General features: G+C 23.7%; 1 protein-coding gene across 1 annotated transcript; it reads right to left on the reverse strand.

Annotated features, from left to right (window-relative positions):
- Positions 1 to 1,802: 1,802 nt before the first annotated feature.
- On the reverse strand, positions 1,803 to 6,206 carry LOC145840912 (uncharacterized). The gene is made up of 2 exons (XM_082948264.1): positions 5,966 to 6,206; positions 1,803 to 2,160 (listed from the first exon to the last, which is right to left on the reverse strand). The coding sequence occupies exons 1-2, from the start codon at positions 6,192 to 6,194 to the stop codon at positions 2,045 to 2,047; spliced, it is 345 nt and encodes a 114-aa protein (XP_082804390.1). The 5' UTR covers positions 6,195 to 6,206; the 3' UTR covers positions 1,803 to 2,044.
- Between the last annotated feature and the right edge of the window lie 13,556 nt (positions 6,207 to 19,762).

Raw genomic sequence — 19,762 nt, forward strand, 5'->3', positions numbered from 1 at the left:
TATTTCGCATTTAATCTGAATTTCATGATTTTAATTGTAAGAATTGCTTAAAATTCCAGTTTTTTTTTTTGTTTAAATTTATAGATTTTTTACAAAATGTTTCGATCTCCAGTTTTTTTTTTTGCCTTATTTGTTAAATTCCAGTTTTCTCGCCCTGTTTTTTGTAGCCAGATAAACAACTCTAATCAAGTTTTAAAAACTCAGATATTAAAAATTTAAAACCTTTTATCACAATGTTTTTAAGTAAATAAACCTGAGTATTATATCAAAACTTAAAATGTTCAAGAACACTGGTTATATCTTATAAAAAGGTATTATTTGAGTGACCTTTTAACATAATTAAGTTAAAATAACAGGATTAGTTTAGAGCAGGGTTGTTTAAAGGGGGCCAAGTTGCCCCCTTGGGGGCCATGAGGTCATAATTTGAAACTTACACTAGATATTTTGGAGTTGCTGATGGAGAGCAAAAAAAGGTCTTAGATGTTTTTTATGGTAGTTTTAAAACTTACACTAGATATTCTGGAGTTGTTGATGGTTTCAGGAGCAAAAAAAAAGTCTCAGGTTTTTTTTCATGGGATTTTTTGAGTAATCTTGGTACAAGGGGGTCATAGCTTTTTTAAAGGGGACCATTTGAAAAAAAAAGTTTGGGAAACCCTGGTTTAGAGATATAAGTAGCTTTTAACTGATAGTAGAATCATTAAAATTTAGGTTTAACAGAAAATTCATTCTACAATAAACTTTGAAAAATAGTTTTGACACTACTTATTTTTCACTATAATTAAGTTTGAGCTTTACTTAAACCTTTTAAAACAAGTTTAGAAGTTTCTGTAAAGGCCCTTCTTTGAATAAAAAACAGTATGAATTCGTTCTAATAAAAAGTTATTAAAACGATTAATTGAGTAGTATTAGCTACAAGCTTAAAAATAAATAGTTCAATTTTTATACTGAAGATCAGCTGTAATCTAAAATAGTCGAAAAACGTACCAGTTATTGAGTAAATATTCAATTAAATTACTTGTAAAACAAGCCTGAATTCTTAGAAACTAATAAATAGATCAAAATTTGTAAGCCAAACTAGCCTGATATTTTAATAATCATCAAAATAATTTTAATGCCTTACTATAGATTTTAAAAAGTACTCTTTAACCTTATAAAAACTTGTCTTCTGAACAGAAACTCTATTTAAAAACTGTTTAGTTTAGGTACTTACTTATAAAAAAATGTTTAATATTGATTAAAAGAGACTTTCATAAATTAAAATGAAACACGTAAGTTAGAATTTAAAAATTAACTTTGATTAGTATATACAAAAAGGAAAGCTGTTTAAATTTTAAGAGCAAACGTTGAGAGATCAAAATTACACAGAATATTATTGTAAAACTTTGTACATACAGCTTACAATTTTAAGCAATTGAAAATACCTAAGATTCACATGTATTACAAATAGTAAATACCTAAAAAAAATTCTCAACTTAAAAGACTATGAGCAAAACAAGTTATTGCAAAAAAAAAATATACAAAACATTATGTATCAAAAATTATAAATATAAATTGTTAAGTTTTTACATTTTTTTAATCTTTAAAAACTTTTCGTCCAATCTATTGAACAAAAATAAAAGTTTTTAAGTGAGAAATCAGTGCTGAAACTGTTGATGTTTCATATTTCTAATTTGATAAATTAAGAGGCAAAACAATTTTTAATGTACAACTCCAAAGTCAGAACACTTTCTTATTAAATATTAGATTTTTAATAAACAAAGCTTTTAATGCATTAAAAAACACAAAAACAACACTTATTTGTTATACAGTTTATTCTTTGATTAGAACACAAAAACTATACTTATTTAACCACTTAGGGTGAAAAGAACAATTTATAAACTATTTTAATTGCATTGAGTTTATTAACTTATTCTAATATTTTATTGTAGTAAATTATGAAAGAGCTTACACAAAATAAAATCAACTAAGTAGATATTATACACATTAGACAAGTTTTGATGAATAATAAAAGTTAATTAAAATTATTATATTATTATAACTGAATTCACATGAGTTGTGGTAGAGTTTTGTCATCTTTGAAGTCTGCAACAGGTTGGATTTGTCTCGTTGGGATGCAAACAGCATCAATGTCATAATATGAGTAAATGTTGTAATCTTTTCCTGTATAAATATATATCATAATATGAATATATGTCGTAATCTTTTCCTGTATAAATATAAAAATATCATACTATGAGTATATGTCGTAATATTTTCCTGTATAAATATATATCATAATAAGAGTATATGTCGTAATCTTTTCCTGTTTAAATATATATCATAATATGAGTATATGTCGTAATATTTTCCTGTTTAAATATATATCATAATATGAGTATATGTCGTAATCTTTACCTGTATAAATGTTTGTAAAAAATATGAATAAGTTGTACTCTTTACCTGTTTAATATATAAATATCATAATATGAGTAAATATTATAGTCTTTACCTGTTTAAATATATATATAATAAAATGAGTAAATGTTATAATCGTTTCCTGTTTAAATATGTAACTTTCATGATATGAATATATATTTTAGTTATTTCCTGTTTAAATAATCATATAATTATCATAATAAGTGTATTATATGTTATAGTTTTTATCTGATGATAAAAACATATATAAATTTCAGATTAAGATTATGAAAATTGTATATTTATTTACTCAGGTAAAGATTACAACTTATTCATTTCAAATATGAATATTAAGGGCATAGGGGGGTCCACCTTTATTTTTACAAGTTGATCTTATTTTATAGAGTTTTATCTGAGCTATCAGATATTTTTAACTGCTTGAAAAAATTTAAAGTATTTTTCAGATATGAGCAGTCAAAGTCGGTGACCTCAATATGTTCTTAATGGAAGGCGCAAATTAAAAACGTGAATAAAGACCATTTCACTAAAAATTTATCTCTTCTTCATTTTTTAAGCAATCTTCTTCAAATTTTCACAGAAAATGTATTTTAAAAAATAAAACTATTAAAAAATTGAATGCAGGAATTTTTTTAATTTTGAAAAATAAAACTTTTATAAAACAAAACCACCTTTTTTTTTGTATTTTTTATCTAAATTTTTTTTTTTTTTTTTTTTAAATTCCAACATTCAAAGTCTTTTAAACTATAAGACGAACGTTTTCTCAAAGTTTGAGGTCTCTAGCTTAAAAAATGAAGGAGAAGATAGATTTTTAGTGATTTTTTAAATTTTCAAGAAAATTAACCCTAAAAAACTTGCGGTCCATACGTTTGTATTGGAAAATCTTTATAAAAATTACAATATCTCAAAAGTTAAATAAGATTTTTTAATTCTATAAAAACTGGCTTGTAGTTTGTACTTTAAGCTTTCATAGAAGTCCAATGTTATTTTTAGTACAAAAAAAATGTCGGACCCCCTTATGCCCTTAACCTGAGTAAATAAATATCAAAGTTTGAGTAAATGCCATAATCTTTACCTGTAAAAATAAATATCATAAAACGGGTAAAGATTGTAATTCTTTACTGTTCTATATATTTATTAACACTTCTAAAATACATACTTTAATAATTTAATGTTAAATACAGGGTTGCCATGGGTTTTTTGAAAGTTTCATCAGGCTTTTGAAAGTAAAAGTCTTTTTGTCTGTTTTTATTATAAAATCAAATTTAAGGTAAAAAGCTGTCTTACATTGTATAAAAAATGTGAAAACATACTGTAATTCTACTAAAATGTGTTATATATTTTTTTAAAAACTATAAATGAAACGAAAAAAAAGGACTATTAAATATAATAGGTTTTTTATCTAATTTAAACTTCATTATCTTACATGTAAAATGTATTTAAATTTCCAAGTTTTTCAAGTTTTCTTTTCCTAAATTATCAAACTCTAGGTTTTTCCAGGATTTGTTGCCCGTATACATACATAAAAATGATGCACTTTTTTAATATTTTATCATTAATACTTAAAGTTGTAAAATAAACAATTAAGTTCTCAAATACTTATTGTAGTATGAATATATGGTGTAAATCTTACTGCTGTTTACATGATATAAAAAGGAATATATAGAGGTGTGTTTTATAATAACAAGGATATTAAAATATTATGTAAAAAGTAAAGTGTTTGAAATATTTAAAACAAGTATTAATTTTCATATATTCTACCTCTTTAATACTATTATTTCTCAGATTCTGCCAACCATTTAACAAGGCCATAGGGAGGATAAATCACCTTTTTTCACAATTTGATCTTATTTTACAGAGTTTTAACTAAGCTACAAGATGCTTTTTAAGATTTAAAAACTCAAAATACTATTTGAGATATAGCCGGTCAAAGTTGGAGCCAAAAATAGGTTCCTTATGGGAGGCGCAAACTAAAACGGCAAATAACTAGAAATCACTAACAATTTATCTTCTTCTACGTTTTTTGAGATAACTACCTCAAACTTTCAGCAAACGTTCCTTGTAATATTAAGAAAATTCTGTCACAAGTAATTTTTAAAAAATTTAAATTTTATATAAAAAGTAAACAAAAAAAAATTTTTTTTTGGTTATAAAATCTTTATTTTTAAAAATTTTGTTCCAACAGAATTTTCTAAATATTACAAGGAACATTTCCTGAAAGTTTGAGGTAGTTATCTCAAAAAATGTAGAAGAATATAAATTGTTAGTGATTTCTAGTTATTTGTCGTTTTAGTTTGCGCCTCCCATAAGGAACCTATTGTTGCCTTTAACTTTGCCGGCTATATCTCAAAATTCATTTTGATTTTTTTAATTTGTAAAAAGCATCTTGTAACTTAGTAAAAACTATACAAAATAATATCAAATTGTGTAAAGTGTTTTATACAAAAATAAACTTTAATAAAAAAAACTGTGTTCTTAAATAGTAAAACAACATTGAAACAATACAGTAGAGCTACTTTAAATGTGTTTTTTAAGATTTTTTTTTTATAATACAAAAATGTTTTATCCTTATGATAAACAATTTGTATTTAAACAAAGTTTTGTTACATTACATATAAAAATAATTTAAAATTCCAGGTTTTTTGGTGATTTTTGTTCGAAATTACAGGTTTTTCCAGGTTTTCTCAAAACTTCTCAAATACCAGGTTTTTTGCCTAGATTGTCAAATTCTAGGTTTTTCTGGAATTTCAGGTATTTTGGCAACCCTGTTTATCTGAAGAATTTATCTAAACTTCAGTAATAGATAGTAATTTATAATTATTTCAGATTTCATACATAATCAAATCTTAATTTGGCTAAGAAATGCTTTGACTCCCTTACTTTTACTCCCTTTAAATTGTTTTGAAATTGGTTTTATTAATAACAGGGTTGCCAATTACTGAGTCAAAAAATCTTCCCTTAAACTTCCCTGAGTTTCCCTGCGATTTTTTTCAAATCGTTAAAAATTTTATTATTTATTAAAAAATTACAATGTTAATTCTATGAATATTGAAGAACTAGCCGCAAGGCTAAAAAATTTCTAAATAAGCACTTAAAAATAAAAAAAAATAACTTTTTTGAACAAAATATTAAAACTGAATAAACTAAATCTCATTCTAGATCTAGAAACATTTCCCCTTATTTAAAAAAAAAAATCCTAAAACTTCCCTGAAATTTAAAAAAAAAACCCAAAAATTCCTGAGTTAAAAAAAAGAATCAAAATTCCCTGAGTTTCCCTGATATTTACTATAACTTGAAAATTCCTGAGTTTCCCTGAGTGTGTGGCAACCCTGTAATAATGTACATATTTTGTTCAAATTATTTATTAGAAAACACAGTAATAACCATTATTAGAAAAACATTTTACTACAAAAAATATCATCCTGAATTTGCTTACAATTGTTTGAGTGATATTTACACCACTATCAAGTAAGAAAAAACATTCATACTAAAAAACAATACTTTTACAATACACCTTACTTATTATAGTAAATACATATGTTGCAATATCCACCTGTTTCATTGTCAAGGTAGTTATATGTATCTACTTCTTCAACTACAGCTTCAGCTTGAACTTGTTCAGCTTCAACTGTTTCTTGTGCTGGGGTCTCTACAGGTTCTTCTGGGGTCTCTACAGGTTCTTCTGGGGTTTCGGTTTCCGTGGTGAACCTCCTGGTTGCCATGAAACCAAAACTTCTTGAAAATGAAGTCAGAAATCGAGATCCAATCAATTGGAGTGACATTGTTGATTATGTATGTCTGTTTTGAAGTTGGAATTTTGATGAAATTATCACAAAACAGCAGTTTAAAGAACTTATATAATTTATTTACAACACTTATAATCTAACAACTTTTATTTTCTATTTTATGTAATTTTTATAACCTTATATTGTATACTTATTTCAACATTTTTAATTAAATATAAAAATATAACTTGATATCTTATTAAATTAAAACTTTAAAAAACTATTAAATTCAAACCTGAATTTTTACTTTTGCAATGAAATTTATAGTTTAAATCTATAAAATTAAAAATTTTATAGAACTTTTGATATAAAAGTATGCAAAAATATCTAAATACTTAGTTCAAACAATAAAAAAGTTGAAGCTAAGTCTATAAAAACTTTTAAAATGGATGTTTAACAATTACAACTTAGTTTTTACCAAGTCTTGAAATAACATAAAGTTTGTTTGATATACTCACAATTCCCACCCAATTTATTTACTTTTTACGTATTTATTACCATTGCGCTAACTCTTACCCTTGGTCAGTAAGCAGTTCTGAGATTTGGTTGGGTGGAAATTGTCTCAGTTTACTGGTAAAAATAAAAATATTTTTCACTTAAACTTTTTCAATGACTATCTTATTTGGATTTAAATTGTATGTTAAAAAATTTCTTTGAAACATTTACTTTGAGTTGGTAAATTCTTATATAAAAATTTAAATTTCAAAATACTCTTTATAACAATAAATTTGAACTTTTAAATAAAAAACATCAGAAATAGTCTGCAGAGCAGAAGCCTGGACTTTTGTTTGCTGTGAACTTTTAAATAAGTAATATTTAAAAAAAATTTGAAATTCATAGAAGCTTAAAAAGTGTTTACGGTAGTTTTTGTTGTTTATGAAATTAAGTAATATATAACTTTCTTTATGACTTGGAGTTAGCAATATACTTTTTTGAAATTCAAATAACAATTTCTGAATCAATTCAAATATCAAAGTTTGTTTTTTGTAGTTTTTATTTAAAATTCAGAAAGTAGAAAATTGTTTAGTTGTTATAGTAATTATGGGTGTCTAACATTTTTTTTTACAAAAAATAACATTGAATTTTATATAAAGCTTTTAGTATAAACCACAAGCCTGTTTTTAAAGAATTAAAAGGTTTAATTTAAATTTTGAGATATCGTAATTTTTGTAAAATATGTCCAATACAAACATACTGCAAATTTTTTGTGTCAATTTTCATGGAAATTTATAAAATTACTATAAATATATCTTCTTCTTCATTTTTTGAGCTAGAGACCTCAAACTTTCAGGAAAAATTACTTTTATACTTTAAAGATTTTTAATTTTGCAGTTTTAAAAATATTGAAAAATATAAATTTTACATAAAAAAACAAAAAAATAATAGGTGGTTTCTTTTTAATAATATATTTATTTCTCATAATTAAGAAAAATATTGCACTATTTAAATATTAGTAATGAACTTTCTGTAATAATTTGAAGAAGATTTGTGAAAAAATGAAGGAAAAAATAGATTTTATTAAAACAGTTTTTTTTTTAGCTTTTTTGGTTTGCACCTTCCATGAGATTCCTATTAAGCAGCAAGCAGACTGACTTTGATCTTGATTATATCTCAAAAATTACTTTTAATTTTTTAAGGGGATAAAAATGTCTGAAAGCTCAGATAAAACTCTTCAAAATAAGATCAACTTGTAAAAATCAAGGTGGACCCCCTATGCCCTAAACTAACACAAAAACTATGTACAAAAACTGAACTAACTTTGTTCAGAATATAATTCTTTGATACACTGGGTTTCCACATTTTACATAAAAAAACAAGCAAGCTCATAAAATACTGAATAAAAAATTATTTAAGTTTGTCTACTTACAAACAATAATAACAATACTTACTATACAAAATACATTATTTTTTGGGAAAAAAAGTCACAAAATATAGCCTAAGACAATTTTCTTGGAAATTTAAAAAATCACTAAAAACCTATCTTCTTCTTCATTTTTTGAGCTAGAGACCTCAAACTTTCAGGAAACGTTCCTTTTGTAATTTAGAAGACTTTTAATGTTGGAATTTTTAAAATATTAAAAAATAAAAATTTTAGATAAAAAAAACAAAAAAAAAGTGATATTTTTTTAATAAATTTTTTTTTCTAAATTTAAAAAATTCCAGCATTCAATCTTTTTAAAATTTAATAATACATTTTCTGTGAAAATTTGAAGAAAATTGCCTAAGAAATGAAGGAGGAGATAGATTTTTAGTGAAATGGTCTTTTTTTGCATTTTTAGTTTGCGCCTCCTATTAGGAACCTATTGAGGTCACCAACTTTGATCTCTCATAAGTCAAAAAATACTTAAAATTTTTTAAGCAGTTAAAAATGTCTGATAAAACTCCATAAATAAGATCAACTTGTAAAAATGAAGGTGGACTCCCCCCCCCCCCTATGCCCTTAAACTCTGCTTCTAGTTTTCATTGTCTTAAATGTTTTTAAATACATTTTTATCAACAATATACAAATCCATACAGCACTTTTACAGTTTTATGATTATAGTACTTAGCCTTTCTTGTTTATTATTGAGATTTTTGTGGTTACTCTTCTAAAACGTTTAACAACAAAAATGTGATTATAAATGATTTTAAATGTCAAAATCCAAGGGAGGAGACTGTTGTGCCCATGGTAGACTTATTGGCAGTAGAAGGTTTAAAAATAAGTGTGTGTACCATTTTTATAACTTAAACTTATTACTCAGTCAATTTATAGAAAAAGTACTTATAAATATATAAGGAATGTTAATATATTTTATTACTAAAAAAAATAAACCAAAACCCAAAAATTTTAGATGTACAAAGAATTAAAAACATGATCTCATTTTTATCGGGGTTACCATATTCTTTTTATACATTTCTTCCAGGTTTTTAAAAAACATGTTTTTTTGGTATATTTTTAACTAAAAATTTAACTTAAGACAAAAAAACACTGTTCTACAAGAAGATCAAAAAGATTTTGTAAAACTACTTAAAATAGGTCTTTTAATGAAAAAAAATTTAAATGATACTATTTTTTTTTAATCTTTATAGTAAACTTTGTATCTAATCTAAAATTTGTTACTTTACATGTATTAATAGTTTAAAAATCCAGGCTTTTTAGTCATTTTTGTTTGAAATTCCAAATTTTAGTCAAAATTTTTAATTTCCAGTTTTTTTTGCCTAAATTGTCAAATTTCAGATTTTTCTAGGATTTCAGGTTTTTTGGAAAACCCTGTAATTACCATTAACATAACCACATGACTTACATGTCTAATGGTGTATAGACATTTTTTTGATGATAAAAAACATCAGTCACTCTACCCCTTGCAACTTCAAAGGTTTTTTGAAGAAAGTGTAACATCTCATATTTTATTTGCCCTATCAATATTAAATTTTTGATTAACAAAAAAAATTGAAAGCAAATCACCTAACTTGTGTGTATAACCTGACTACCTCTAAAAATAAAAACCATTAAAAAAAATAGTAGCACTTGGATTTCCCATGGCTAAAATCTCAACAATAAAAAATAAAAACTGTGGACTGATAGCTTAGGGGTCCTCTTAAAATGGGTAGCTGTCTAATTTGCACAAGTGTACAAAATTTCACTAGGGGACAAAATTGCACAAAGATACTTATGCATAAAAACACTTTTGCATGTGGGGATAAAAATGTACAAAGATATTTTTTGCACGAAGGGTCACTTTTGCACAAAGACACTTTTGCATGAGCAGAAAATTTTGCACAGGTTAAATTTTTTTCTTTTTGTTTATCAATTTTTGTTTTTTAAATTAAGTTTTTTTCTTTATTTTTATTACTATCACTGTTACCCCCAACCCTTACTCTCAGTCAGTAGCTTCTTCTTTTTTACTTTAATTTTTTTTTTTTTATATAATAATTTTTATAGTTATTTTTTAAATTTACTATCACTGTTACCCCTACCCTTGGTCAGTAACGTTTTTTTTATTTAACTATTTATTAGTACTTTTCGTTTTTTTTTTTTTTTTTTTTTTTTTTTTTAACTCTCGTGAAAAAATGTAACTGGTGCAAAATTGTCTTCGTGCAGTTTTGTGCCCTTGTGCAATTTAAACCCATCCCCATAATAAATAGCTTAAATTTTCAAGCAAGTGTTCACTGGCACTACAACAAGAATCACAACAACAATCCAACTATGTGGTTGCTCCCAGCACTACACACTATTTGCCTTGTAGAAACTAAAAAGGCTTTAAAAACAATAAACTCGTGTAATGAATATTAAAACTAATTTCAATTATAATAAACAACTTTTTACAACAGGTTTGATTGTTTAAAAATAACAGAGGGTCTAGATATGTAAAGTCAGATAAATAAAGGTTACTATTCAGTTTAATAAGATAATGTTATACACAAGCATTTCTGACATTTAAAAATCCCCTAAAACTAAACTTATTAAATTGTTTCAAAAAAACTTATGGTCCAATAAAATACTAAACTTTAAATTTTAAATGTTTTAATATATTCGAAGAATAAAATATTCTAAAAATGTTAAAACTAACTTTGTTCCCATTTCTCCGAAATATATTCACGTACTGTATAGTTTGTACTTTTTTTGTGACAAATAATGTTTCCATTCTAAAATATTAATAGATATAATGAATTTTACCGAACATAAAGCAGTTAAAAAAAAGCTGTGGAAAACAATTAGTCGATATTCAAATAAATTATCTAAATTTTGAAACCTTAAGAAAAAAAAAATTCTAAAAAGTTAATGAACAATTAAAAGCAGATATAAAAACACTTGACTTAAAAACTAACAATTCAAACAAAGAGTTAGAATTTAAAAAATTAAAAGCGGAGAAAAGCAAATTTAAAAAAAAGCTTTAATATTTTTTTTTTTTTTTCACATACAAATGATTTATTCAGTGTTCGTCAATCTACAAATATAAATTAAATATTCTTATTTTTAGTTTCTTAAATGCTTGTTTTTATAATGTCTAAAACTGCATTTCAATTCAGGAAAAAGTCAACGTAGAAAAACAAAAGACAAAGGTTTAGTTTTTCTGCAAAATAAACAAGTTGTTTTTAAACAGATTTATTCAGTTCAAACTAAATAGAATAAAAAATTTCTTCTCAACAATAAGCAACTAAAACATCTGTAAATTCAAAAATAAAGTTTTTTTTTAAAGTTTCGAATTTTAACCAATTTAGAAGATGTAAATGAAAATAATGCTTTTACTTTGTGTTATTTTTTTTTTATAACTCAGTTATAGTAATAATGGTAGCTTTAAATTAAGTACAATATAGGAAAAACTGATATCATATGAGATTCATGCTTTAATTGTTTTTTACAATAAAAAATTACTATGAAAATATATAATTTTAATTAATTCTTAAAATTTTTAAACGTAAATGTTTTATGCCAAATATTTACTTTAAACAGTAATCAAACTAATTATTTTTTTTTAATAATTTCTTGTAAACATTAAATTATAGTTCAAAATAAGTTATGTAAAAAAGATTTAACTATACTATATATATTTGTTTCAATTTTAAAATACGCTTGTGATGATTTCTAAACCTTTTTTTTATGTTATTGTTTCTTTACTAATATTTACATAAAAAACTTGGTTATACTAATATTAACAAACTTTAACTATATTATTATACTATACTATGGTACTTAGTCTTGATAAATTTATTCTAATGACTCAACAACAACTTTAAACATTTTCGAATTGTACACATCAACAAAAATAAATTACACAAAATCTTCAAAAAGCAATAGCAATTTTAGTTGCAGGTTTTCGGAGCAACACATGTCAATTTTGGACATAAGTCATTGGACCAATTGTGTAGAAATTTACAACCTCGTCAACAACACTTGGACTGGATACTTTTTGTGTGCTTGTGCTGTCAACAATAAGCTCGATAGTATATAAAAAAAAATAGTTAGTTGTTTTTTAATTAAGCTAAACAAATTTCAAACTCTACTGTTTCACTTTCCATTTAATTTTTAATATAATATAAATTAATTAGTTAAACATCATCAAGTCTAACTACAAAACATGTCTACTTAAGAATTCAGCTACTTCATTAAGTTATTACTATTTTGTTTTTCATATAAAACTTCTATTGTCAATTTATCGTAAAGTACCATAAAGTTTAGTTTTTTTTTTCAAAAGCTTTGTTTGTCTTTGTAGATTAAATAAAAAAGATAATATAATATTTGTGTTTTGTGAAATGTTCTAAGCACAAACCGAATGACTGTACTTAAAAAGATTGCTTGAGTATTATTCCTAATAAGTTTAAATTATTTATATATAAAAATATATTTACATAGCTTTTCTGTTTTATTAACCTTACTGATTTCAAATGTTGCAATCTAATGTGGTAAACAATCTAATGCATTTTAGTCTTTTGTAAAATAATATTTAATTATTTTTTTTTCAATTTTTCAGATTCATGTATATAATCATAATGTTGAAATTGAAACAAAAAAAAAATTCATCATATTAGAAAAAGTTAAAATGAAGAGAATTTTGAAATAACTGATAAAAAAGTGTGCTTGGTGTAGAAAAAATAATAATTTTAAAGCCAAAAAGACGAAAATAAAGATCTATAGAAGCAAAACGAAATAAAAAACTGACGCAGGGAAGTTTGTAACTATTTTTATATTATTAGGACAATTTATATTAACATAACATATTTAACTATTATAAACTAGAAAGATTCTCTCAAAAACGAAAACTTTGCAGTAAAAAAGACAAAATAAAGTTAATAAAACAATAAGAAAGAAAGAAAACAAAAGAAAGTACGAGTAAATGCAAATTTGATTCGAAACAAAAAAATACATCAACATATAGAAATTAGATATTCTAGAAACAGCATACGTGTATTTTAACAGAAATATTTAAAAATTAGACAGCTTGTTGTGTTGATAAATAAACATTATATAACTTTTATATTATTTAGTGTTTTTATTAATTTGTATTAGTTTATGTTGTTTTAGTTACTGGTATGAAAAATATTTTTAGGTGTAAGATATTGTTAAATTATCAAGAATTAGATTAATTTTACCAGCCTTTATTAAATAAACAATTACTATCACAGTTAATAAACGAACATAAGTTGTTTATCTCAAACATTTCTTTACATTTTAAACTTTTATATATTTTTAAAACTCTTTTTTTTTTGTAAAGTACTTTTCTTTATGAAATTTTTTTTTAAGTTTTGGTTTTTTCAATATAAAACTTGATTACTAGCTTTAGGTACTTGTTAGTGTTATTTTTTATCGATGTATAATAATCTATGATAAAAAATAATTGTTAAGAACGTGTTTGATTTACATTTAAAAACAATTATAAAGAAGAAACAAAAGCAAAACATTAACTAGTTGAGTTGAACATGATGTGCTGTACAATACAAATTTAAATTACATACTTTATTATGACAATTGTTATTATGCATAATAAAACATGAGTTACTTAAAATTAATACTTTTCTGACTTATAAAATCTTATTTGTATAGGAATTATTTGTTTTTGAACTTTTGTTTTTAGATCTTGTTTTAAAGTCGAACTTTTGAAAACAAAGTTGAACTTTGAAAATTTAAAACAAAACACATTTTGATGTAACTTTTAAAATGAGACAAGACTTTGATTAGTTTGAAAAAAAAATTGATGTTGTACAATGTACCGTACATTTTACATTTTTATTTAATAACTTGAAATATGAAAAAAGAAGAAACATAATACGTGAACTTTTATTTTAAGTTATATTTACCAAAACATTTGTTTTTGTTTCAATTTTAAGGTTTCGTTTGATTATATTTTTTTAAATTTACGTTAGTTTGAAATATTTAAAACGACTATTTTTGTTTGGTTTTTAGGAAGTAAGTTAAATACTGATTTAATATAAATAAATATAAAGATTTCTTTTTTTTTACTAAATACGTATATTTTAATGTAAATATTTTACAGTTACATTTGTTAAATTGTTATAAAACTTCAACTTAGATCTGTGTAAATAGTAAAAAGCTTAAAGTTACTAAAAGAAAAAAATACAAAGCAAAAAATATTTATTAAAAAAATTATTTATTAAAACTAAAAAGTAATTATATTAGTCTATGCTATTAACAGCTAGAAAAGGTGTAAAAGTTATTGTGACAAAATAATGTTAATTGTGAATCAATAATGTTTATGGTGACGTAATAATACTAATTATGACTTAATAACCTTGATTCTGATGTAATAATGTTAATTGTAGTCTAATAATGTTGATTATGATGTAATAATTTCAATTGTGATGAACTAATGTTTATTGTATCGTAATAATGTTGTCTGTGACGTATTAATGCAAGTCAGTGTGACGTACTTAAGAAATGCGACTCAGCGTAAATATTCTTGTTGAATAAAACTTTATGCTGTTTAAAATACTATTTAGTAGTAATACTATTTGATGTAAATTTATTCAAAAAACTGTTTTTTATTTCACGGTTGACTTTCCAATTTTGAAGTTATCCTAATTTGATTTGAGAAAAAACCTTCTACCAAACAGGCATAACTTCTGTTGAAAGCTCGTTCTATATGAACGCTTGAACGCTTTGAAGTATTTATTAGCATTATTTAGTTCGAACGAGCTGATTTTGTTACATGTCGTTTAGAAAAATTGAATATTTATAAATCACTTTACAAGGTAAATGTAGTTTTCAAAGTAATGATTTACTTTTTTTTAGTTATGAAGAGTTTAAAAAAACACATAATCTATGTTTTCTATTTAAAATTCAATCTATCGAATTTTAACATTGTTTTGAAAAGGATTAAGTTTGTTTGTAAAATAACGTTTAAAATGACTTATGTTTGGTATTGTACTTAAACGTAAAAAGCTTAAGTCTTTAAATGCTTTTTTATGTAAACAAAAATATTTTATTTCTTTAACAACTTTGTTAGATAGAACTGTTTTTTTTTTATAGTATTAGAATTTTTTTTTAAACTAATAAAAGAATGTACTTAATCTTTTTCTTAAATTTGTATAGTATGAAGTATATTCGTAATAAGTTTTGCATAAAATTGCTTTAAAAGTAAAAGTAAAAACTTTACAATGAACTTTTAGCACTTCGAGTTAAAGTTTTATGCGGCTTTATAGATTTAAATATTTAAAATATATCTTTTAGTTTTGTATTTTACAACCTTTTTTGATTTTTCTTATTTTAAAATTGAACAAAATTTAAATAAGATAGCGAAAAATACCTTAAATTATAAGATATGAGTTTAAATTTTAGCTACCTAGAAACTATAACAAAAAATTATAGTCTTTTATCTAACATAAAGACATAAAAAGTAAACATTAATTAAAAGTTTAGTAAGTTTTGAGCATAAAACATGATTTTTTTTTGATAAACTAAATTTATTCATCATAAAATAGTAAAATTAAGCTAGTATTTTAGATTAGTCTTTTATTATTTGACAATTAAAGTATTTAAAAGTTTATTCTACCACAGTTAGTTTAAATATTTTGATAACGAAGTATTTTTACCCTATATTTATAATTTAAACTCAAAACTGTATACTGTTTTTTCTACAGTGGATAAAGTTTAATAACATTTGATCATAAATAAAATATATTTTTTTAAACTAAGTGAAGGTTTAATAAAAATAAAACATTTTTTTTTAATTTATAAGTCTAAATTACAATCAATGCAATATGAAAACTAAAAAATTATCTGTACAAAACATGCAATACTAAATAAAGTTATTGTGAAAATATTTGATAACTCATTAGTTTTTAGCAATTGTTTTAACAATTGAATTAAAACTGAGACGACTCAAATATTATTTTATTAAATAAACGCCAAAACAATTTGTTGATAACAAACGATATTAAGCTCGATGTATATCTTAGTTTTGTCGTAATTAAGTTACTTAGGTTAGTTAAGATGTTTGCATAACATTAAATGTTTCTAAAAAGTATAAAAATTTGCTAATTTCGTTATCAATTTAGTCGTTAAAAAGAAACTTAATTTTAATATATACAATTTATTAAAATATTGTTTGTATATGGAAGTATTTGTTTTTAAAGTTCTGTTTTTAAATCGGGTTTTAAAGTCGAACTTTTGAAAACAATGTTGAATTTTGAGAATATAAAACAAAACACATTTTGATGTAACTTTTGAAATGAGACTAAACTTTGATTAGTTAAAAAAAATAATGTTGTACAAAGTACTGTACACTGTTCATTTTTATTTAAATACTTAAAATATGTAACGGAAGAAACATAATACCTGAACTATTGTTGTAAATTATAATTACCAAAATATTTGTTTTTGTTTATATTTTTTATATTTCGTTTGATTATCTTTTTTTAAATTTACGTTAGTTTAAAATATTTAAAACGACAATTTTTGTTTGGTTTTTAGGTAGTAAATTAAATACTGATTCATTATCAACAAACATAAAGCTCTTATTTTTTACTAAAGAATTATTATTTATTTTAAATATTTTCACTCAGTAAATTTGTTAACCAGTTATAAAAAATTCAGTATAGATCTGTGTAAATAGTATAAAGGTTAAAGTTATGAACAGAAAAAATAAAAATTACAAAGTAAAAAAAAATATTAAATTATTTATTTATTAAAACTAAAAATTAATTATGTTAGTCTATGCAAGATTTTAGAAACTAGAAAAAGTATAAGAGTTATTGGGACAAAATAATGCTAATCGTGATTTATTAATGTTGATTGTGACGTAATAATGCTAATTGTGACTTAATTACATTGATTCTGATGTTATTATGTTAATTGTGACTTGATAATGTTTAATGTGACGTAATAATATTGATTAAGCGCTGTAATAATGTTGATGGTGACGTAATAATGCTAATTGTGACTTAACTACCTTGATTCTGATGTAATAATGTTAATTGTGCTCTAATAATATTATATTATATAATTATAAACAAAATAATAATAAATAGTTAATTGTGATTGTGACGTAACAATATTGATTTTGACGTACCGATGTTGATTGTGATGTAATAATATTGACTATGACGTAATAATTTTGACTCTGACGTATTAATGTTGATACTGTAGTGTAACAATGTTGTTGCGATGTATTGTTGTTTATTCTGGTGTAATAGTATTTATTGTGACGTATTTATTTTGACTGTGATGTAATTTATAACTAAGTTATTATTTTGTAACTCAGAATATTCCGATAGTAATTGTATGTGTTGTGAATGTTGCCTTTAGTTGTAGTTTCTAAAAGGGGAACGGGTCTAAATTGCACAAAGATAAAATTGCACGAGTTTATTAAATTGCACGAGGGAACTAAATTCCACGAGAACTAAATTGCACAAAAGCAAAAAATTGCACGAAGCGAAATTTGCACGAAGACGATTTTGCACCGAGGGTCAATTTTGCACGAGTAACATTTTTGCACGAGAGTAAAAAAAAACAATTAAAAATTAAAAATAAACAGAAACAACAAAAAAAAAGACTAAAAAAAAAGTTACTAACCGAGGGTGAAAATTAGGGGTAACAGTGATAGTAAAAATAAAAAAAAAGAAATAAATAATAAAAATTATTCTAACAAAAAAAAAATATATAAATTAATTTTAAAAAAGCTGCCGACCGAGGGTAAGGGTTAAGGGTAACAGTGATAGTAAAAAAAATAATACTAAAACTAAAGAAAAAATAATAATTCATAAAAAAATAAAAATAATAAAATTAAAATTGTCTCTGTGCAAAATTGTCTGCTTGTGAAAAAGTGTCTTCGTGCAAAAGTGACCCTTTGTGCAAAAGTATCTTCGTAAAATTTTAACCCCTCGTGCAAAAGCACCTTCGTGCAAAAGTATCTTCGTGCAATTTTGTGCACTCGTGCAATTTTTTCCCCCATGCAATTTTGTACGCTCGTGCAATTTAGACAGCTACCCATAACTAAATCATTATTTTGTAGCTCAGACTATTCCGATACTGTGTGTGTTGTGAATGTTGCGTTAGTTATAGTTTCTAAAAGACTTACATTTCAAAAGAAACTGTCAAAATTCGTTTTAAAGGTATTTTAAATTAAATCGTAGGTTTCCTGTTCGATAATCAAATAGTTTTAATGGAATTTCAAGCTGTATATTCTAGTAGCACACATAGATAAATTTTACATTACCATTAAGTTAGTTTAATGTAGAAAATTTTTACTTTTAATAATAATTGTATATTATATTTTACTATTTACGATACTTAATACAAAAAAATAGTTCTAAAAATGTACGCACAGTCTTCAAGTAGAGGTGCGTACTTAAAAAGCTCCGGTCAATGTAAAAATATTCATATTGAACACAGATTTTATTGTTCAATAAACTGAACAGAAAAAACCGAAGACTAAGATTTTTGTATACTATTTTGGTAATAAGCTTAAAAATTATAAGTTAATTCCTTATTAAATTTAGTGAAATAGTTTCGAAACTTATTTTTAAACTACAAATTAAGAATTAAAGTTTTTAGTTTAAACTTTTTCAAAAAAAAAAGTTTTTTATTTCACGGTTGACTTCCCAATCTTGAAGTTATCTTAATTTGATTTGAGAAAAAACCTTCTACCAAACAGGCATAACTTCTGTTGAAAGCTCGTTCTATATGAACGCTTGAACGCTTTAAAGTATTTACTAGCATTTCATAGATAGAACAAGCTGATTTTTGTTCAATGTAGTTTAGAACAACTGTAAAATTATAAATAATTTTACAAAGTCAATTGTAGTTTTAAAAGTTGTGTTTTAATCTTTTTAATTATAAAAAAGTTTAGAAACACAAAACATTTGTTTTCTATTTAACGTTCAATCTATAGAACTTAAACTTTGTGTTAAAGGAATAAGTTTGGATCTAGAAAATGTTTAAAATGACTTTTATTTGGTGTTATACTTAAAATTACAAAGTTTAAGGTATTTAGATGTTTTATTAAATAAACAAAAGTATTTTGGTTCTTTAACAACTTTGTTATATAGAACAGGTTTTTTTATTCTTTAGTATCAGATATTTTTTTTTAATTAGTATAATAATGATTTAAGAGACTTTTATTCACATTATGTATAGAATGAACTATATTGTGATAAGTTTTGAATTTAATTGCTTTTAAAGTAAAAGTAAAAACTTTGAATTAAACTTTAAGCACTTTAAATTTAAGTTTTGTGCAGCTTTTTAAGTTTAGATGTTTTAAATTTACCCTCAGTTTTGTATTTTACAATTTATTTTACTTAACTTATTTTTAAATTTTGATGAAAGGCAAATAAGATAACAAAAAAAATACCTTAGGTAATATAATATGAGTTTAACTTTTAATAACCTAAAAACTATATAAAATAAACTATAGTTTTTTATTCAACATATAAAACATAAAAAATAAACATTACTTTTGTAAAATTTTATTAATTTTTTTGATTAAAAAAAAAAAGATTTGACACATTAACTTTTGTTAAATATGAATAATAACACCAAGCTTGCATTTTAGACTACTAACTTCTAATTACCTAGTAAGTATCTATATATATAGTTGATAGTAGTACAAAATGTATAAATTTCAGGTTAT

The sequence above is a fragment of the Thalia democratica genome, chromosome 7 (assembly GCF_965202585.1).
Source record: "Thalia democratica chromosome 7, ktThaDemo2.hap1.1, whole genome shotgun sequence".
In the NCBI taxonomy this organism is placed as follows: Eukaryota; Metazoa; Chordata; class Thaliacea; order Salpida; family Salpidae; genus Thalia; species Thalia democratica.